Below are 21,861 nucleotides of genomic sequence, written 5' to 3' on the forward strand. Positions count from 1 at the left end.
GGGGGCTTGGAACCTTTGGTGTTACAACAGCAAAATAAAACACTAATTCACTACAATACACCAGAACACTTACTTTTGCAATGGACGCGCGTTTCGATAACCATGACGTGAGACCATGACGTTTCGATAACCATTTCGAGACCATATGAGCATCATCATTGATAATTGAACTTTTTTGTGTTTTGTGCTAACTTGGTTAAAAAAGTGTTTTGGTATATTGTGGTGAATTAGTGTTTAATTTTACTCCTTGAATATGTATAATATATAAACAAAGGTAATATTAACTTGAAAGAAATAAGTTAGACTACCTATATTTGGCCATCAATTAGACCGAATCGATTAAATTGTGAATAATTTTAGTAGTTGTGTAGGTTTATATTTGCGCCTATTCTGGCCCTACCAGTCCTGTCACTGACTGTTATCGATTTATGAGTAATACCAGAGTAATACTAGCTGTCTAATTAGTTTGGAAATCCAAATAATTAATCTCCGTTTGGAACTGGGGGAGATAATTGAGACTTACAAAACCTAAAATAGATTCAAATTTAACAGGCAAATTTCTGAATACTTATAGCTTATTTCTGAATACTTACAGCTTATATTTAAACGGTGAATTACCCAGAATGTGAGTATGAGTGGAACTAATGATATTAAAATCAAGTAATGCATGAAATCGTTAATTTCGAAACATGTGTTTTACTTTATTGAGTTTTAACTGAATAACATTTTGCATAAACTAGTGAAGCAAGTGATTTATCGAATAAGCCTTAGTTTTTAAATTAACTAAGATCTCTAATAGGCTTATTTGCACTGATTGACTTAGATATCATCTGAAAATCTCTAAAAACCTAAATAAAGGTGATAGATGTTATAATGAAAATGGTAGCCTGATAGTCACGTAGAGTTTACTAAAAAAATCGATAATTACTTTTAACCTATCCTGAACTGAAGACTGAAGGTTAACTCAGTTGTCAGTTCATTTTATGAAACGGTATTTAGCTTTGATATTATCGTAAATTATTATATATACATCAAAGGAATGTGATAAGTCATAAACAAATACTGCAACTGTAAAGTACAAGTTCATCAAATTCCGGTAAATATGGAAGAGTAAATTAATGGTACCTATAAAAATGATTCCGCATTGAAACTTAAAGAATTTCGCGACATCCATTGTCTTTATTTATTTTAACTTACAGAACGTTTTGGCCAGATGTATCACTGACAGTTTCTGAATTTGTTGACACAGAAAATCCCATGCAAATTTTGAACTGTCCAAATATTGGTTCCTCTGTTAAATTTACAACGAAGGCGTAAATAGGTTTTTAAAGGTCTGCCTATGCTGAATTCACGTGCCAAATTTGAACAATTTTGAGGAAGCGGATTTTAAGTAATTTAAGAAAAACCGCATCTATTTTTAAATTAAAACTGCTAGTCAAATGTCAACATTCCTTAAGTTATCAACCTATTTATGGATGGATTTTATTATTGCCAAATGTAATTTGTTTTGCTGTATTTACAACTTCGCTGTAAAATTAACAGGGGAGCGAATATCTTGTCAGCGACAGTGCATCACCCGGTATAAGTGTTATAGTAAAAGAAACTTAAAGAAGTTTAGAATTGACGATACGGCAAAATTCTATTTAGAATCTCTTCTTCTTCTTAAATACTATGGCCCCGCGTTTTCCATTTTCCAGCCAGTTCCAGTTAGAATCTCCCACACCACACGTTGAATCACAAACGAGCTGATCAGTGGCTTTTTACTTCTTCTTCTTCTTCTTCAGGTGCCTCTTCTTGTCGAAGATTGGCGATAACCACGTTATTTTTTTTTCGTCTTTCTGCTGTTCTGAGTGTCTGCTGTTCTCATCCACGACATCTGTTTTCTGCCTAGACCTCTCTTCCCTTCAATTTTCCTTTTGATAATAAGGTGTAGTAGATGGTATTTGTCGTTCCTGAGAATATGACCAAAGCTTGACGATTTCCTTTTCTTTATTATATTTAGAAGCTCTCCCTTGGTTCATACAATGTAATACGGTGTCATTTGACACGTGCTCCGTCCAATATATCTTCAGCATCCGACGAAATAACCACATTTCAAAGTCTTCGATTTTCCTCATTGTATTCACTTTCAGGGTTCAGGAGTCTATTCCATATAAGAGCCCAGAATAAATTAAATGTAGCCCTTGACCATACGATATTGGGCGTTTAATGTTAGATCTTTACTACAAAAGAATAGTTTCATTTTGAGGAATGTGCTAAGGGCCTGCTCTATCCTGGCTTTAAACTCTACATCCTGATTCAAATCCTCAATCATACCTGAATTTAACTACTTGTTCTATGTGATTGTAATTTACTTTGTAATAGTAAAAAAATGTCTCACCGACAAAAAATGCTTAACATTTCAGGAGGTATATCTCCTATCGTTAAGGCCTTATCGTTATCGTTATATAAAAGGTTAAGGCCTCGTACACAAGCAGGCGCATCGTTAGAAGTAATCCACCTCGTACAATTCTTTCTCATACGCATTTCTTTAAATCGCCGCCTTATGGTAGATGGGGCAAATTGTTTGTCGGAATTCACCGCTTGGTAAAATCTTTTTCAATTACCGGCGTATAAAACGCGGGAAAAAATCGAATAAGAGCTTCACCGGCTGAAATCGCCGCCTAACAGCCCAAAAGTATTCGCCCTCTCAAATGATGATACCATTTTAATTACACGCTGCAGATCGCCGCTCCAAGGTTAATCTACGGCCATATTTTAACTGTCTAAAAGCGTTCCCGAAGAAGAATCCACGCCTTCGGGAGAAACAGAAACGACGAAGGAGGTGGATCGGGCTTCAAATTCGTATTCAAATAATGTTTGGGTCGCCCTGGTGATGGCGGCAGCCGCGGAGAAATATTACCTACGTTTATGATGGTCGGATGCGGTACTTACGGAATTCAAATTGCTTTAATGTAAAGGAGGAAACGTACATATTCTTATACGAGACTTAACTCTAATACATAATGTTTCTGGTTGGACTCTTAACAGTATTTTTATTAAAATGGAGTTTTTTGCATAATACTAATCGTTTTGGTTGTGTTTTAAGCGTGATTTATCTATACTAATTATACTAATTTATCTGAAATAGTAATTCGAGAGAAGAGTCTACAGATTAGATTTTTTGAGGTGGCTATCAGACCGTTGCACTGTGATCTTTTCGGATCTATCATGGTCCTCTTCTGATCCCTAGAGTTCATTCTCCAGTCCTATAATTTTCAAAAAATCTAGCAACTTAGAGACTGAACCCTCTATATATATACTATGTCTTATCATTGCCTAATACAAAAAATCGCACTTTTGGCAGGCTGTAGCACTAACAGAAAATATGTTGTGTCTTTTCTTCTTCAAATTTGTCTTTCTGTCTTTGCTTATCAGCTCTGCAGTAAATTGGAGAGTGTTCTAGATGGTTCTACTGTTGTTGTACTATGAACTTTTTCTTCTGCCTCTGGTGTATTTCTTCATCATTCACTGTTTTGGTCTTGCATTTGCTCATCACTACTGACAAAGTCGTGGAAACTCAACATTCAAAAATACAAACTCAAAATTTTTTTGTAGTATTCCACAGGGTTTATACTTGGACAGGATTTTATCTTTTTAGGCTAATTTAGCTATAAATATTTTTCTTTAAATTTTATCATTAACAGCGTCCTGAGTTAACAGCTGATAATATCTATTATTGGACCATCTTGTATAGAGAAAATAACCGAAGATATACGCGGTTTCTATCAAAAAATAGTCATCGGGGAAGTGCAAATTCTTTTATAGAGATTTTCCGGTCTATTTGTCCAAGTATTTTTGCAGTTTTTCATGCATTCCAATTAGCGTTTCTCGGTTGACTTAAAAATCGAGCTAAAGGTCAGCTTCGAGATATTCCAGGTACCGATCGCCGTAAAATATCTAATTATAAATTTCTCTGCTTTTACTCGATTGCAACAGAGTACCGTAATTCTTCGTTTTCCAGATTATTTTTAAATTTACACGATTCCGTTGGTCTCAATGCTCTAAATATTTATTTAATTTTAGATCTCTATATGAGAATTTTCTATTATTGAATCATATTAATGGCTGAGTAATAGAATTATTTGCAACTTTATTTTACTTTTTTAGTTTGTCATTAACATGTGAATTAAGGTTCAGAACCGGGAAACCCCGGTACTTTCGGTATTGGGAATCATTGTTTGAGGAGTAAGCAATCCTAAGGGTACGTTTATGTTGGAGCTGCGATAAACGATAAAAGCAGTGAATTAGCGCTGCTCTTATCGTTGCTCTACTGCCAACCGTGTCTCGACGCGTTGCTCCAATATAAACACCTACATATAAATTAATATAATAATATTCTTTGCTTCGCTGCTATCGCTGCTCTTATCGTTTATCACCGCTCCAACATAAACGCACCCTAATAGTATTTTGAAGATGTTTTGGGTGTTCCGTTTAAAATAAAGGAGTAACTGGCTTTTAAAAGTGACCAATGTTCAATATTAATTTTAATTTGGTTGAACATACAATGGTTATTTTAACTAAATATCGGGCTATACAGGATAAATTACAATTATTTAGGTAGCTGTTATTGAAATTTAAAATGTATTCTTCATTTTCACAAAATGTGTATGCTTCTTTAATGAAACTCAACTTAATTTTTTTCCTAGAATCCAAAAATCATTTAATATACAGGGTGTCCCAGAAATAAGTGCAAGTATTTTAACTGGTAGTATATTGCGGCCTCAGAAACACGCCTATGAGGTATTTTTTGCGAAAATTTTTTTTGAAAATTTGGAATTTAAAAAAAATTGGATTTTTTTTAGGTTTAAGTTAAAAATCATAACTTCTTGATAATATGGCAACATGGTAGTCAAAATTTTAGCAAAAACTCATTTTTTTTTTGGAAATTTTCAAAGCAAAATAACTCGGTTATTTTGGACTTCTTTGAAAACTGGTAAAGAGAAAAAATGTTTCTTTTGACCAGATCTACCACCCCTTAAAATACTTGTACTTATTTCTGGGACACCCTGTATAGGGTGTTCCATTATATTAAGTATTTCTTTAGATTAAATTTCTCATTCTGATAGTCAATTCGGGAATTATTGGTTCTTATTTCTTATCCCGGGATTTCAAAAAGTGAGCCAGGTCCCGAAAATTGGATATCCTAATCATTTCATTCTCCAAAAAAAATCCTAGAATTGTCTAAACTCTAAATTTACTCTTTCGTATTTTTTTAGATCATTTGTTCTAAATTAATAATTGTTGTATTAATGAAAATATTTATGCAACTGGAACTCTTTATAAATGTCGAGCTGAACGTACAAAATAATATTTAGGTTTGAAATATAAATTTAACGCCATAAATTTTTGGAGCAACCTACATTCGCAATCGTTATTATTCCAGTATTATTTAAAGAAAGTTTCATATCTAAAACTTGGTTACATCTGCGTCCTATTTTATTCGGGAACATAATTACTCAGTTTCGATTTCACAATTTCTCGATGTATTTTCAGAACTAGTTGCCGTAAGTAACACATTGCAAACTCTCCCGCTTCGATGTCTTATTACCTCCCGACACTTCCTGCCACAAGGCAAAATCTGGCAAAATGTAGAAGGTTTTTAATCAGTAATTTTAGAATATACAGGGTGGTCCGAACTGTATTCCGGAAACTTCGGCAGAATATTCTGCAGATAAAATAAGTAAAAAAGTTCGTATAAATATATGTCCTAAAATGCTTAGTTTCGGAGATACAGGGTGTAGAAGTTTTTATTTTTTCCAAATAATTTCTGAAGTAACGTCAATATTTGGATGAAAATTGGTGTCTGGGTAGCTTTTAACATGAGAAATGTGATATTTATGTCAATATGACTCCTACTAGTAGAGGGCGCCACCTACATATTTTTTAACTAGTTTGAAGAGTAATAACTTTTTGTCCATACCTGTATAAAACTACTGAGTAAAAAAATATACATTTACGACATTTTTTACGTTAAAATCGCTACGAGTAATTTTCGAAATATTTGGAATCGAAATTATCAATACCTGCTACATAGACTAACTTTTATAATTAGGTCTGTGGCATAGTTCAGGTATAGTCCAACGAATTGAATAAAAGACTGTCACTGTCATGGAATCTCTCGTAGGATAAACTATAGAATCCAAAACACATAGAATATCAGTGATACCAACTCGTGGGAAATTTTCCGATTCGTGGGAAATTTCCAGATCCAGAGGTAAAGGGGAAATGTTGTAAAATAAACGATTCAATTGAAACCCAAAACACCATATTCGTGGGGAATTCTAAAGTTCATATTATTCAATCTTTGTCGTTATTATAACGGAATTTTGAATTATTTCTTTATTTTCGAGAAAATTTAGTCCAAACATAAGATATATTTTGTTGATGTTTGACTGATAAAAACTGCTACAATGGCTACCGACATGGTATAATCCTTAAGCTCTAATTTCCTTCTTCATTTGTGTAAAAATACCTAGCCAATTTTACATAAAACGTTAAATGGCGAACGCTTATTTTGCTACTTTTTCGGACTGGTGAAATGGACTCTTAAACCTCTTCTGTAACATACTGGAAATATTTGCACCCTCCTACGAAGTAGAAATCAGAGTAAGGAACATTCGTTCTACGGTTACATTTATGATAAAATTGATTACTTCATTTTAATCCCATGCAAATCACCGCTTGATTGAGTTTTGTCTGTCTAACAAAATACCTGCCATTTATTATAAAAGTTTCAATAACAAACTTAGGAATACTAATCAGTTATAGATTACATAATGGAATTCTTATTGCATTGAACATACTTATTAGGCAAATTGACAATTAACATTACTAATAATATTTACGCTGATAATTAAAGTTACTATTTCCCCACACACTCGTTTCCTTCGGACATAAGAAAACTCTAAACATAGATTTGTAGGCTGGCTAACTTTGCGCAACAGAATCAAAGTTAATGGTGTGTAAATTACTCATTTATGAATTTAATTATCGCATGAGAAAATTAACTTCAACTCGTCAAGTGGTTTTTTTAGTTGTCGCTTTAAAGCTAAGAAAAAAATCCATTCTGTTTGAGCTACCTAAAAAGGGCATTTTAATTTAGACAGGATAAATAAATGATAATGTTTGGGATGATTAGCAGAGCTTTAAAACTAATTTTTTAAGTGGTTTCCATTATGGTGATATTGTAGTAGGTAAAAATCGTTTTAAAGTCATTAAATTTTCTATGACTACTTAAAATGCCTGGTCTTATTTATCAGTTTAGATTTTCTAATATTGCTCTTAAAATAAGTGTTATTCTTTCTTTACATTTTCGAAACTATAAGATCCCTTTAAATAATAAATACCATCCTGATTTTGGTTTCCGTACTGATCCTGTATATTGTTCCCCCCCCCCCCCCCTATTGTATCTCATAATAGTATATTAAAATATACCGGGTGTTTCTCAAAAGTGGCTCACCCCTATAACTTTTTTATTTTTTGAGATAAAAACGAGAGTATGTTAGTATATGAATGACATAAATTACGATTGATTGAAGTATTCAATTGTTTTCGGTCACTTCCTATTTCACCGGAAATGACACTTTTGATCTTAAAATATCACCCTCGGTATTTTTTTTTACTTTATACGATAGAGAAAATGACACTGAATAGAGTGACATATCCGAAAACATATCATACGTCAACTTTTGACATTTTTGCTTGAAAAATCGTATTTTAAATTTCAATCTGGATTGCAATGGCTGTGTTAAAAACACTAATTTTTCATATCATAATCAAGAAGCCTTGGAAAAATAGATTTGATCGTCTAATGTTTTTCGTGTCTTGTTCTGGCCGGTTAAAAGATGCCCAAATCGTATTTTTAATCTTATCTTAATTTTTTCAAATGTAACAGTGGTGGCTAATTAGCATATTTGGAAAAAAATGTTTTTTACGAATTATTTGGTACCACACACTTGGTATTTTGAGTCAAATTGTCGTTATGAACTGCATAAATAAAATAAACCGTATGCAAAAATGTCAAAAGTTGACATATGATATGTCATTCTATTCAGAGTGTCATTTTCTATGGAATAAAGTAAAAGTCAATAAAACCAAGTCATTTAAAAACCAAAAGTTGTGGTCATTTCCGGTGAAACAGGAAATGACCGGAAACAGTTGAATACGTCAATCAATCCTGATTTATGTCATATTATACTAACGTACCAAATACTGTTTTTTATCTAAAAAATATATAAAAAAGTTATAGGGGTGAGCCACTTTTGAGAAACACCCGGTATAGAAATAATATAACACTTGTAAAAAAATATGTTCAGATTTTTATTGCTTAACCAACAAAAATATATTTAATGCACTTAAAACAGCTTTAATATTTTTTTAAGAAATACGTCTATTTGCTTGCTCTGTGACATACTGATAAACTGTCATTAGATAAAGCCAAATTTCAAATTTGGAATTATCATTTATGTGATAATATTGTAAATGTTTTAAAGTGCAGGATAAATGTCTGTCTGGTACAGTTTATGTCTATTTAAGTTATGTTAATTAATTTTAAAAAATTACGGAAACGTTAGCCATTGTAAATGTTAGCAATGCAATTCTCTAATTACTTGGAATGTATTATTACATATTTGTAATTGGTTGAATTAGAATTAATTCTAATTAACTTATTAATTCGTTTCCAATTTTTGCACACATAAACATTATTTCTCAGACTCCTGTGATGAAGCTTTTATTCAATCACACACAACAAATTCAAATTCAGTTTGGTAGAGTTAACATTTCTGGGAAGTTATTTAACTATGAATAAAATAATTGTTTGCATTAGAGTCTGGCATTCAAAACTGATTCTTAATTTTTGTTACAGCCTCTTCGAACAGGAGATTATGTCATATGTTCCGGCTATGGAGTCAAGGACTGCCAATACCACTGGCAGCAACGGAAGAAGTCCTAGGGGATCACCCCAACCTTCGCCCATTGCTTCTCCAGGTTTGGGAAGACATCGTGTTCCTGCACCCCATAAAAGGGATTTCGAGGCCAAATTAAGAAACTTTTATAGAAAACTAGAAAGTAAGGGTTATGGTCAAGGTCCAGGAAAGTTCAAGTAAGTTATTTTTCAGATAGCTAATTTATAATTTAAAAAATAGCCATGAATGTTACTAGACTATCTTATTACTAACATTGTCGAAAGAAGTAAATATTTGTATTCATTTTAGATTGCATATAAGAAGAGATCATCTGTTAGAAGATGCTTTTCGAAGAATAATGTCCGCCAATAAGAAGGACCTTCAGAAAGGAAAATTGTGTATTGTTTGGGACAACGAGGAAGGTCTTGATTATGGCGGTCCCTCCAGAGAATTCTTCTTCTTACTGTCTAGAGAACTGTTCAATCCATATTATGGTTTATTCGAATATTCTGCCAATGACACGTATACTGTGCAAATTTCGCCAATGTCTGCATTTGTAGATAACTATCACGATTGGTAAGCATCTTTAATTACTACATATATTCATAATTAAAAAATAAGTATGTTAAACCATTGAATAAAACTACTAAGGAAGAAATATACATATGAACAAAATTGGCGAGACGAAGAGGTTTCAATATGACTGAAAGAGATTCAGATTTTTCAGAGCGTTTTATTTTTTTTAAATTTAAGAAAATTTAAAAAAAAGACCTTTTTTTTAAAAGAAAGGCAATACAAATAAATAAAAAATGCATCTATCTCGAAATGTCACTGCTCTGCAAATATCATTTTAGTCAAATAAAGTTGAAAATATTTCAAAAACCTTTAAACAAGTTAACTTTTAACTTTTCCACTAATTATATTTAAAAATTTGCGAGGAATGTCATTTTGCCCTTTGATTATCACCCGTCAAGAAATTTTTTTATTAGAAATCAAAAGTTTATTGTTGTATAGCTAAATATTATGCGTTCTCTATGGATACAACAGACTACCGCCAGCTATTGCTAGGATATTTTATTAATTTTAATTGTATCTTTTTAGACATTGTGAATGATCGTCACTAAACTAGGGAGGTTCTGAATGAAGCTTTAGTTAGTAGAAAATGTTAAATTAACTTTTAACTTTTCCACTAATTATACTTCAAAATTTGCGGGAAATGTCATTTTTGCCCTTGATTATCATCCGTTAAGAAAAATTGTGGTTATAAATCAAAAGTTGATTGTTTTATAAGCTAAATATTAGCCTTTCTCTATGAATACAACTGACTACGCAAGTTGTTGCTAGGATATTCTATTAATTTGAATTGTGTTTTTTAGACATTGTGAAATGATCGTAAACTAAAAAGTATAAAGTGTAATTGAAACCACTAATTGCGAGGTTCTGAACGAAGCTTTATAGTTATAGAGCACTATACGCAAAATGTGTTTAGAATTCATATAGAATCTAAATTCTACATTAAAATGAAAATGTTCAAATTATTTTTAACTTAAAAAATTGTTATATTTTTATCTGAATACTAATTCCTAAAAACTTTTAAAAAACGATTTCTGTGAATACATTGTATAAAAACATATTCTATAATTACTTATTAGTGAAAAGATCTGGCCATTATTTTTCATGTTTTTAGTGTATCTTTTTAATATTCGCAAAAATATCACTGAATAGTACCGTATGATCGAAAAAAAAACGGCGTCCAGTTGGCTTGGAAATGACGATCTATGACATTTCCCATATAATTTTACATATAAAATGACAGCGATCTTCATTTCATAGCCATCGCTGACGCCATTTTTATTCGATCATACGGTATAATGTAGGAGTATTTAAAAAAATAGTATCTGACTCCTGAAAAAAATAGTATCTGACTTTAGTCTTTTTATTCAATGTTTAATACATAAAAAAAAATAAACTGAGGTACTGACATTAAATTATCCAGAATCGCCATATATCTAGCATATTGCATATCTATATGCAAATTAATTTCATCCAGTTTTTAATTGTATTTATTAACTTTATAGGTTTAGATTTAGTGGAAGAGTTCTTGGACTAGCTCTAGTGCACCAGTACCTCTTAGACGCTTTCTTTACCCGTCCATTTTATAAGGCCCTCCTTCGACTTCCAGTAGCACTGTCCGATTTGGAAAGTCTTGATTTTGAGTTTCACCAGTCCCTTCAGTGGATCAAAGAGCATGACGTTTCAGTACAGGGAGAGTTGGAACTGACTTTTGCCGTTACTGAAGAGGTCTTTGGTCAAGTTATGGAAAGGGAACTAAAACCTGGTGGCAGAAACGTGCCAGTCACCGAGAAAAACAAAAAAGTAAGTTGTTTGTGATTCATGCTACTAGATATTTCAGTTTTTAAAAATTACATTCTTAGACTTTCAATGAGGTACAATTTTTTTGAACTTTCAAATTAGGAATTTGAACTTTCAAATTCATAGTCTTCATATTAGTACTTCTGTTTTATTATCAACACCCTGTATAATATGAAAATTTAAATTAAATGTCTTTACAGCCATTCACTACAAGTTTAAAAAGAGGGCTGTAAATAATGCTCCAGAATCATTTATTTTTGTAAACCAGTTGACTCTTGAGTTTATACCGGGTCAGCAAATCCTGCCCATTTATTTTTCCAAGCGCATGAAATTAAGCAACGGATTAAGTAGTTTTGTAAAATTCACTTCGCATTTTTCTCTCTCCAACTTACAAGATCGCCATGGCGATACATTCCTAGAAATGTAAGTATCAACCCAAGACTCTGTGTTGCCGATACCAAACCGATACGGTATAGTTTGTCTATCGAGAAAGTGAGACGCTTAGAATAACTGACGCTTGGAGAATAACTGAAGTGTTCAATTTCAAGGAGTATTTAGTAGTATACAGTATGTCCCCGGATTGTCATTACCAGAGGAAAAACTTTTTTATTATTGACATTTTGAGAATAAAGCAGCCTGCATAAAAAATTGCTTGTTCTAAAATGGTTATTCCCGTTTATACTTTCCTGTTTTACAATTTTCCATACCGTTTTAAAGAAAATTGACCGTTGCAAGAATAGCGCCAAATAGTGTTTACATTGTCCTTATGGGCACTTTCCAATCTAAAACTTGTTTCGTTTATCTATGATAGATGGTTGTTATTAATTTTGATTAATGTCATATATTTTGCTGTTGTTTTCGTCATCAATTTTCCGATAAATATTATCATCCTTTCCGTAGCATTGAGCTGAATAAATTTTGTGCTTCTTTAACATTTTTAAAACGGCAAAAAATATAACATTAATTAAAATTCCGCGTTTTTAATAATATCAATAAAAATCTATCAAAGAATGGAAACGAAATAATATATCATAGGAACGCGTTTTGATGAAAAATTCAATCATTTCATGTTTTCTTTAATTTTCTCTAAAACGGTATGGAAAATTGGAAAAGTATAAACGAGATTAACCATTTTAGAACAAGCAATTTTTTTATGGAGGCTCCAATTTTTCTTAAAATGTCAATAACAAAAAAGTTTTTCCTCTTGTAGTAAAGACAATCCAGGGACATACTGTAGATATGCAACAAAACTCTAATTTGAGTTGTTTCCTAAGCAGATTTATTTTTCTTTCAGGAGTACCTGGAAAGGATAGTACGATGGAGATTAGAAAGAGGAGTGGCTGAGCAGACAGAGTCACTAGTCAGAGGATTTTATGAAGTGGTTGATCCTAGATTAGTCAGTGTTTTTGATGCGAGGGAACTAGAACTCGTCATTGCCGGTACTGCCGAGATAGATCTAGTAGACTGGAGAAATAATACAGAATATAGGGGAGGATACCATGATCAACATCCCGTAGTGGTTTGGTTTTGGCAAGCCATAGAGAGGTAAACTATTATTTACTTCATTCCTTTCAACAATAACACTTATAGAACACTACTTCGTCACAATACACCAAAACACTTTACTTTTGCACTGGAAACGCGCGTCCAGTGCAAAAGTAAAGTGTTTTGCTGTATTGTAGTGAATTAGTGTTTTATTTTGTTGTTGTAACACCAAAGGTTTCAATCCCCAACTGTAATACTTATAGACTTAATATTTTCTTGTAGGTTTACTAATGAACAAAGGTTGAGGCTACTACAATTTGTAACTGGAACCTCAAGCATACCTTTTGAAGGATTTGCCGCTCTGAGAGGTTCAATAGGTTCCAGAAAGTTTTGCATTGAGAAGTGGGGCAAGCCGAATAGTTTACCGAGGGCCCACACTTGTTTTAACAGATTAGATTTGCCATCGTATCCAACGTTTGAAGTTTTATATGAGAAGTTATTGTTAGCAGTTGAAGAAACCAACACGTTTGGCATTGAGTAAAATAGTCAACATGCTAGATGTTTTTGAGCTCTGAATTTAAATATTTAACTGGCTATTTTTTCTTTATAAAAAATAGTATTTTATGAAGTTGAAATTTCTCTGTCTCTAGAAAATAGCTGCTTCAAGTCAAAGAATGGCATACATTAGTACTTAAGAGCAGGTACTTTAAACTTATGGTCATTTTTTGTAAAATCGTTATTTTTTATACTGTTTTCTTCCAAATGAGTTAATATTTAAATTGTTTGGATTTGTTTGTTCCTGTTTTCAGTTTGTTATATGAAAGCCAGTATTGTTGGACATGGACTTTATATTGAAAGGTTGTCATCATTGTTTTTAAATCCAACATTTTTTTACCAAATAATTGTACAGAATTGTTTAGTATAAGAGTGTAAATAATTCAGATTATTTATAATATATTTATTAAGGTTTGTGCGCACCTATCTGTCATTTCATTTTCCGAATGAAAATTGCTTTTGAGGAAATGCATGGTCTATCTTATTTTTCATTTAATTCTTAATAATCTTTTGTGTTGAAAAACCATTTATTATATTGTATATTTTTTTAATCTCCATTAATTCAGTCATTAATCATATTTATTGATGTAGCTAACGTTTATTTATTGATTAAACATAATATAAATTGTATATGTAAATTTATTTTTATTCTTTAACATAGTGTTGTTCAGTCATTTAAACTTTTTTCATTTTAATATATTTGTTACTCTAAGGGATGCTTTGTTATTCCAAGTATTAAAAGGCCAAAAATTAAATATAATTTTTTTAGGACTTCTTCTTGAATGTGTCAAATTGAATTTGGAATGATAAAGCTTCACAAGCTTTGATGTAGTTACCAAATGAATAATTGTAGAATATATAGTATAGTTAATGAGACTTTAATGACACTTTTGATATTTTTATATCATTTTAACTTCAATGTATTAGTTTGCATTATGCTAGGGTCACATCTGCGGTTATTATAGAAAATATCGATATCTTTGCCATTCTAAAAATAAACACTTTGTTATAATGAGAGATTCAGATATATTTTTAAACTAATTCAAGTTTTTTAATTTTATGATGAAGGTATGTTTGTTTCTTCAATAAATTTTCTATAATTTCGATTGTAGGTCTAAGATGTGTTTAACAACTGAATAAAGCTGCATAAGTCCCGTATTGATTTATGATATACACTACAGGGTGTGTCCAAACAGGAGGGACCAAGTAATTTAGACTATTTTAGTTTGTCTTTGAATAAGTTTTCAATGTGTTGAAACTTTATTTTAAAAATGGTTATATTTCAGAAAACACTCGGGAGAGATAACATATATATTATTTTTGGAATGCGAAATAACAAAGCAAAATAGGACAGACAAATTATTTAAAAATCTACGACTTTAGTTTAAAATATATATGGATAACACATATCTCTTGTTTTTAAAATGTGCACTACTATTGCCTACAAAAATTTATAGTCAAAATCTCTTTTTGGTCTCACTTGGTATAAAATACTTAACACTGAATCACCTCTATTATAGTTTTAAGATTTAATCAAGTCAGTTACAATTTAGCTGTTACTATCAATGACGTCAGTAATAGATATAGTAAAACACAAGCTATTATTTCTATACCTACTGCTACATAGTTTTCTACCACACAGTATACCAGTTTGGCCATTCTAAATCGCTAGACTGTATTTTAACTAGGTACTAATAAATATAAATATCTAACTTACGATATATACCAACTGATTGACAGAGACATAAACAAAGGTGGACTATCTAGACCACTAATTTATAATGACCAGGTCTGTATGTTATAGTGCCGCAAAAGTTTTTTTAATATTTCAAAAATCATTATTTTTCATCTAGTGTCTACGTCATCCAGAACATTATTAACTTTGTAATAACATTAGTGTCAATTTTTGACTGCAATAATGGTATGAATTTGACCTTAGCATAACATGATGTGCTTTTTAAGCAGTCCCCGTGAAAAAATATCCTAAAGTCTCCTAAACTGTTACTACAGCCTTGTCCATTTTTTATAGAAAAAGAAATGTGATTAAAAAAATTCTAGTCAATAATTAAGTTTCATAAAAACAATTTCTATCTATTGAAAAATAGTCGTCTCTGGCTCTAACAGTGTAACAGCATTAATATGCCAATATATTTTGTATTATGATTTTTTAAGTTATCTGTAGGTATGTTTCATGTTCTACAAGTAGGTTTGTGTTAAATAAAATCTGTAACATTCCAAAAAATAAAATAGCATCTCAAATCAAATCATCAAGTTTTTATTTGTTTTCCTTTTCTCATACATCATCATAATCATATCTTAATCATACAAGAAACAATTATTTCTTAATTGTCTTCAACAAAGTCACTTTTATTTACTTGTAAAAGATAATCAGGTACATGGAGTGAATTTACAGAAGCCTCTTTCTAAAAAAAAATATTACTTTTAATTAGTGATGTAAGGTGTAGAAAAATCGAATAATAGGAATCGAATCTCACGATTCATTTTTAATACTCGTTCAATCTTTGCCCACCTCTAGTAAAACATGATCGAAAAAAAAACGGCGTCAGCGATGGCTATAAAATGATCGCTACCATTTTATATGTAAAATTATATCCAAGCCAACTGGACGCCGTTTTTTTCGATCATACGGTATATATCTACTTACCCTAAATTGAACCAAATCATCAAACTTTTCTAACCCTTTTAAGAATAACTTTGTCTCTTCTATATCTTGATTTTGTAAATTCTGTGCCAACTGATGTAAGCACTTATATACCAAATATCGGGCTCTTTCAGGTAGTTCCTTTGGTTTACTACCATAACCTATTTTACTGATTTCAGATAAATACAAATATACTTCTCTGAAATGAATGTTCAAAATCATCAGTTCACATATTATTTTTATTTATTTTAATACATCTACATATATAAAATGCTAATGTTTATCTGTGTCGTCTCTACTGAAGTAACGACTTGCTCTAGGAAGTTGCTTTTTTTACTAAAAGATAGCTAATTTACTCTTCTAAAAACTGTCGTCGCCGGATTTTTTGTTTTTCATTTAATTAAAAAAAAATAAAAAGTATTTTTTTCTGATGTCGTGGTGGATGCGCCAGGCTTCAACTAGTATTAATATAATTACAGTACGTCTGTCCGTTCTGTAGCTACGGGGTATCCGTGAGAGGGGAAACGATATTCTCTCGATGTTTCTCGTAAAAAATTAAACGACGCGTCCCATCAATAAAAATTCGACAAATTTGCAAGTAGCCAATAAAATGAGTGGGCGGAGCGATTTGCGGTGACGTACTCGTCAAGTCGAAGTATAAAATATATTGCTGTTTATTTAAATGTTTTTTGTCCGCATTCCTTTCATAGACACAGATCCAGCAGACGTACTGTACATATCGCTGAAATAATGCAAGTTAAAATTAATGGGAATCCCAAATCTGAGAAGTAAATATAAATACTCTTTCAGAAAATTAGTACGTTAACATTATACATTAAGTATATTCATATCATTGGGAACATGGCTAGAAGAAGATTTTAGTTAGAACATATTAGAATATACAGGTTCCGGCAAGAGTGCGTCGGGCATGTGTAGCTCCCAGAGTAAAAAACTCAAGAAATGTATTTAAGTACAAACCTAAAGTATGTACCCAGGATGTATTTCAGAAAAATATTTTAACTTATACAAGGTGGCTCACAAAAGTGTGAGTGGATCTAGGTGGTTTTTTTTTAATTGAACACCCTGTTTATTATTGCATTTTTGGCTTCCTTTCAGAGCCCTTTACATAATCCTAAGATATGAGTAAATACATTTCGATAGTTACAGAGAATTTAATAAATAAATAAAAAAAAAATACATTATTTCAACCCCTTTAAAAAAATACTAAAAATACAAGAACTGGTCTGAAATCAAAACTGTATTAGGTATTTACTTTAGTTGGTCTGTTCTTACTTTGCTATAAATATGGTAATCGTAAATCATACAGGATGTTCAGAATTCTACGCCAAACTTTCTAAAATATAAAATAAATCATCCCATTGCTGCCAAAAGTCACTAACTTACTTTTTATTACTTCCGAGAAAAATGCGTCTAAAGATGAATTGCATTGCATAAAGATGTTATAGTTAGTAACTATTCGATATTAAAATAAAACATAAATAGCCAGAAATCGTAGTTAATGACTCTGGCAGTCTCCGCTTCAAAACATAGTTAGTGACTGAATTTGGTTGTTCAGAAAAATGTTAGTGACTTTTGGCAGCAATAGGACGAAATTTTCTTTGTTTTTTTTTAAATGGAACACCCTGTATATTATCTTTTTATATGGAGAGTTAAAAAATGAACATTTTTTGTTTTTAATGTATTTCAAAAATTTTAATGGTTTCGCAGATACACGCACTATTATTTCATAAGGCGCTTTCAATGATAAAATACGAGAGAAGAATTATTGGGTGGCTTTGATAAAAATTTACTGTGGAAAATGCTATATGAAATATAAAACCGCGATTATCTGCGAAACAGTTATATATTCTTACAACCAAACCAAACCATTTAAAAAAAAAAAAGAAAAATTATTTTATATTTTAGAAAGTTTCACGAAAAATTTTGAACATCTTGTATGATTTAAGATTTCCATATTTATAGCAAAATAAGAACAGACCTAAGTAAAAACCTAAATATAGTTTTGATTTCAGGACAATTCTTGTATTTTTAATATTTTTTTTAAAGAAAAGCTAAAAAATATATATTTTTTATTTATTTATTAATATCTCTGAAACTATCGAAATATATTTACTCATATCTAAAATGGTTTGAAAGGAAGCCAAAAATGCAATAATATACGGTGTTCCATTGAAAAAAAATTATCCCGATCCACTCACACTTTTTTGAACCACCCTATAGAAGTAAAAATATTTTCCTAAAATACATCCGAGAGAGTTAAAAAATGAACATTTTTTGAATTCAAAGTATTTTGGAATGGTTTCGTATTTCGTAGATATCAATCTGTAGTATTATTTCATAAACATGGCCCTTTTAACAGTTAAAATAGGAGAGAAAAATCATTAGGTGGCTTTGATCAGAATTTACTGTGGAAAATGCCATAAGAAATATAAAACCGCGAATATATGTATACCATTAACCTAAATGGCGTTCTATACAATACCAAAAACTTTATTTCTTGTCCTAATATAACAAAAGCTTCAATAATAAACACATTTTTTGTTTTATAGTCCCGTTTGTCTTTGTCATTGATAATAATCACTCCCAACCTTTTTGAATATAAATACTTACCTCATTTTTATATCACTATTCTTTGACTTATTTTCAAATAAAGCAATATATTTCAAAACTCTTGGAATAATGTCATGTATCGGTCCAACTTGTTTGGAGTTTATTTTCTCTAAAATATCTAGCCAGTTCCTTATTTCATCATTTTTTCTATTTTCATCATTCAGCCATTTAAGTTGCGCTTTATTTTTGTAATGATCAATGATCTTTCTAATTTCTGTAATTCCTTTATTTGGTAGTATAGATTGTAATTTGAAAAGATCAGAATCACCATATGCTCTAAGAGCTATTAAAAACGATTTCTTTTCTTCGTAAGTCCAACTCTGAATATCACTCACTAGAAATACATATCAAATTATTTTTTGGGTAATAAATAAAATATAACGCCATTATAAATAAAAATTAATATATTTTCACAAGTATATACCAAAAAATCAACAAGATCAAATTCTTTACTCTAATTTCATATACTGTTATAATTATTTAAAATAGTTTCTATAGCTTGAAAAGCATTTAAAAACCAATCTTCATCAATATTATATTTATTATAGTGGTGTAAATAAGCTCCATGAGTAAATGCCTTCCAAGCATCCTCAACAATTGTATTTAAGGGAAGAACAATTTTATTACTATTATACAACAAACAAATATATTTTTGATAATTTAGAAATTCTCTACATGTGTGAAAGTGCCTGAACTGTTCATTCTTAGGAACCCATGAAACAAAGTCTTTAGAATCTCTCAAAATGTTTAAAGCACCTACAGGTATTGGATCTACACTACGAGTTATTACAGCATTAGCAATTAATTTATGTTTAAAGCTTGTGTTATTGTTAATTTGCTGAATGTCATATCTACTTTGCTTTGCTAAAGCAGTTATTAAATAAGACCATTGTTGGCTACTTTCAAAAGTGTAACTCCCATTCTTAATATTTGGTTCAGACTTTATTTGCAGATATTTGAAAGAGGGATGAGCTGTAAGATTGTTTATCATTGTCGTGATTTGATTTTTATTGTTAGGCTGAAATATTGAACCCAGCTGTTGCGATATTACAGAATTAATGTCCGAGAAAGAAACTTCTGTAAAACCTAAATTATGCTTGCAAATATGCAACATTTTTTCATTCTCAAACAAAATTGTACTATCACTAATAGGATATAAATGAGCCAGATTCAAAATACTATTATAAGCCTGAGTTGCAACTTCACCCTTTACATAAGGTAAGACGGCACAATTGATTATAATTTTTTTGGGATACTCATTACGAAGTTTCTCAATAATGTAGCTGCCAACACCTGAACCTGTTCCACCTGATAAACTATACAGATTTAAGAAAGAAGTAAGAAAGTCACATTTTTCTATTTCTTTACGAACACTATTTAACACTTCACTAACAACTAATTTACTATTTTCTTGATATCCAAAAGCCCAATTATTAGCTGAACCTCCAATAGATTTTGCCACAACGCTAGTAAATTTTAAGTTACTTGGTTTAAAGTTATCCAAAACTTTTGTTTCAGTATCTATTAAAATTGATCTCGGTTCCCATATACCCCTTTCATTTATATTAAACCATTTGTTTACAGCTTCCCAGTAAAATACCTCTTTATCAGAATTTTTCTTCAGAATGTCTTCTTGAAGAATTGTATACAAACTGTGTCCTATTTGATTGCCACATTGGCCAAATTGTAATGTAACTAAACTCATTTTGTTAAATAATAAGTATATAATACGTACTACTTAAAACCTAGCTGGATATAGGCTATGGGCCTTAAGAAAATACAAATGACTGAAATTTATTTAAAGGTCCTAACACTTCATATCTAACCTAAAAACCATTGTTTAAATTGTTTTTCACTACTTCAAATTATCTTCAAATTTCAAATTTAAAAGTTTCAAAACTAAAAAAGGCCGAAAAGAACTAATATGAACTAATTTTTGCAAAGAATAATATTATAATACAAAAATTTTAAACAAAAAAGTGCTAGACGTATTGCGGGTGGTATATGAAACAGAATAATAAGGAGCGAGATATGTGCTGCCATCTAGTTTTGGATAGTACAAGGATAGTACCACAGACACTACCAACCTGTGCTACCAACTTCTTTTTTGTTACAGAGAGCTCTGTTTTCATAGATCTTAAATCTTGACTATTCTTAACATATCTCTCTGTAAAATATGACGTTTTAGTTTTATAAACTTTGAACTTAACGTTTTCATCCATCCAAATGATCCAAATTTCCAAAGACAGTAAATTTCCAAAGACAGTAAAACAGATTTTCCTTACTAAATTTGAGTAAGATCGAACTAGCTAGAATCGATACTTTATGCCCATCTTTAATACTGACTGTGATACTGACATTTACACTACAGTGCATTTACAAATGTGACGTTTTGACGTATTTTATTGGTTTTTAAAATTTTAAAAGTATTTTACTCTGGTATTTTAAGGTTATATTTTGATCAATCAGCTTATAAAATACTTCTTTAATTTAAAATTTAATTTAAAATGCTTGAAAAAATTACTTCTACTTCACTCACGGAGGAAGAAATGTCGAAATTCGACTGGTTAAACCTTCATAAAGAATTAGAAGCGGCTAGACACACCGAAGAGACTAATTTACAGAAACTAATTAGAAAATGTTCTGAAAATCCGCTTGTGCCTATTGGTAAGATAGTTTATAGGAATTTTATATTCGTTAATACAAAATATTAAAATTTGTTTTAGGAACTACTGCTACAAGTGCTGCTTTAATTTACGGTATATGGACTTTTAGAACTGGTCAAAGGAAAATGTCACAATATATGATGAGAACAAGAGTCGCCGCTCAAGCTATTACAATATTCGCTGTTGTTTTTGGTTATATTGTGAGCGTTAAAAACAATTAGAAAACAACGTAATTTTAGTATCTTGTATGGTATACCTCTTGTATAAATAAATTTGGCGATTTATTTAGTTGTGTAGTAGTGACACTGTAAATACAAATATATATATTTATTTTTATTTTGTTGGTTTGACAAAAATAATTGTTGAAGGTTTACAAGTGTATAATTTACATTTACTGAGTTAATTTGTTATATTATAGCCTTGTATCTACAATAAATATAAATCTACCATGATATAAGCAAGGATTGTAGTTATCTTTAGTTCTTTTACTTTGGCAAATTTGTAAAACAAAATTGGATTGGAATTTGAAAAACAAAATTCA

General features: G+C 30.9%; 4 protein-coding genes across 11 annotated transcripts in view; 2 read left to right on the top strand and 2 right to left on the bottom strand.

Annotated features, from left to right (window-relative positions):
* LOC115880832 (E3 ubiquitin-protein ligase HECW2) overlaps positions 1-15,622 on the top strand; it is a 261,880-nt gene extending 246,258 nt beyond the window's left edge. For all 8 annotated transcript variants that reach the window (XM_030898133.1, XM_030898134.1, XM_030898135.1 and 5 more), the window contains 5 exons: positions 8,909-9,145; positions 9,258-9,524; positions 11,027-11,324; positions 12,616-12,866; positions 13,089-15,622. In XM_030898133.1, coding sequence (XP_030753993.1) covers positions 8,909-9,145; positions 9,258-9,524; positions 11,027-11,324; positions 12,616-12,866; positions 13,089-13,347 — 1,312 coding nt within the window. In that variant the 3' untranslated portion in view covers positions 13,348-15,622. The remainder of the gene's footprint in view (positions 1-8,908; positions 9,146-9,257; positions 9,525-11,026; positions 11,325-12,615; positions 12,867-13,088) is intronic.
* Positions 15,616-20,672, bottom strand: LOC115880836. The gene is made up of 4 exons (XM_030898145.1): positions 20,390-20,672; positions 18,655-18,988; positions 16,027-16,222; positions 15,616-15,784 (listed from the first exon to the last, which is right to left on the bottom strand). Coding segments are annotated over exons 1-4 (612 nt in total). The 5' UTR covers positions 20,391-20,672; the 3' UTR covers positions 15,616-15,703.
* LOC115880833 (tubulin delta chain-like) lies at positions 19,010-20,382 on the bottom strand. The gene has a single exon (XM_030898141.1). The coding sequence runs from the start codon at positions 20,357-20,359 to the stop codon at positions 19,115-19,117; it is 1,245 nt and encodes a 414-aa protein (XP_030754001.1). The 5' UTR covers positions 20,360-20,382; the 3' UTR covers positions 19,010-19,114.
* Positions 20,673-21,013: 341 nt separating the features above from the next.
* LOC115880846 (HIG1 domain family member 2A, mitochondrial) lies at positions 21,014-21,656 on the top strand. The gene is made up of 2 exons (XM_030898157.1): positions 21,014-21,321; positions 21,381-21,656. Exons 1-2 carry the CDS (start codon positions 21,162-21,164, stop codon positions 21,539-21,541), a joined length of 321 nt encoding a protein of 106 aa, XP_030754017.1. The 5' UTR covers positions 21,014-21,161; the 3' UTR covers positions 21,542-21,656.
* Positions 21,657-21,861: the final 205 nt, after the last annotated feature.

Source organism: Sitophilus oryzae, unplaced genomic scaffold (assembly GCF_002938485.1).
Source record: "Sitophilus oryzae breed Bouriz unplaced genomic scaffold, Soryzae_2.0 scaffold_165_pilon_pilon, whole genome shotgun sequence".
In the NCBI taxonomy this organism is placed as follows: domain Eukaryota; kingdom Metazoa; phylum Arthropoda; class Insecta; order Coleoptera; family Curculionidae; genus Sitophilus; species Sitophilus oryzae.

Coding starts and splice junctions, on each gene's coding strand:
- LOC115880846 (XM_030898157.1), top strand. CDS start 21,162: ATGCTTGAAAAAATTACTTCTACTTCACTCACGGAGGAAGAAATGTCG. Junction 21,322..21,380: donor AAATCCGCTTGTGCCTATTG/GTAAGATAGTTT, acceptor AATTTGTTTTAG/GAACTACTGCTACAAGTGCT.
- LOC115880836 (XM_030898145.1), bottom strand. Junction 16,223..18,654: donor AATAGTGATATAAAAATGAG/GTAAGTATTTAT, acceptor CATTCATTTCAG/AGAAGTATATTTGTATTTAT. Junction 15,785..16,026: donor ATGATTTGGTTCAATTTAGG/GTAAGTAGATAT, acceptor ATTTTTTTTTAG/AAAGAGGCTTCTGTAAATTC.
- LOC115880833 (XM_030898141.1), bottom strand. CDS start 20,359: ATGAGTTTAGTTACATTACAATTTGGCCAATGTGGCAATCAAATAGGA.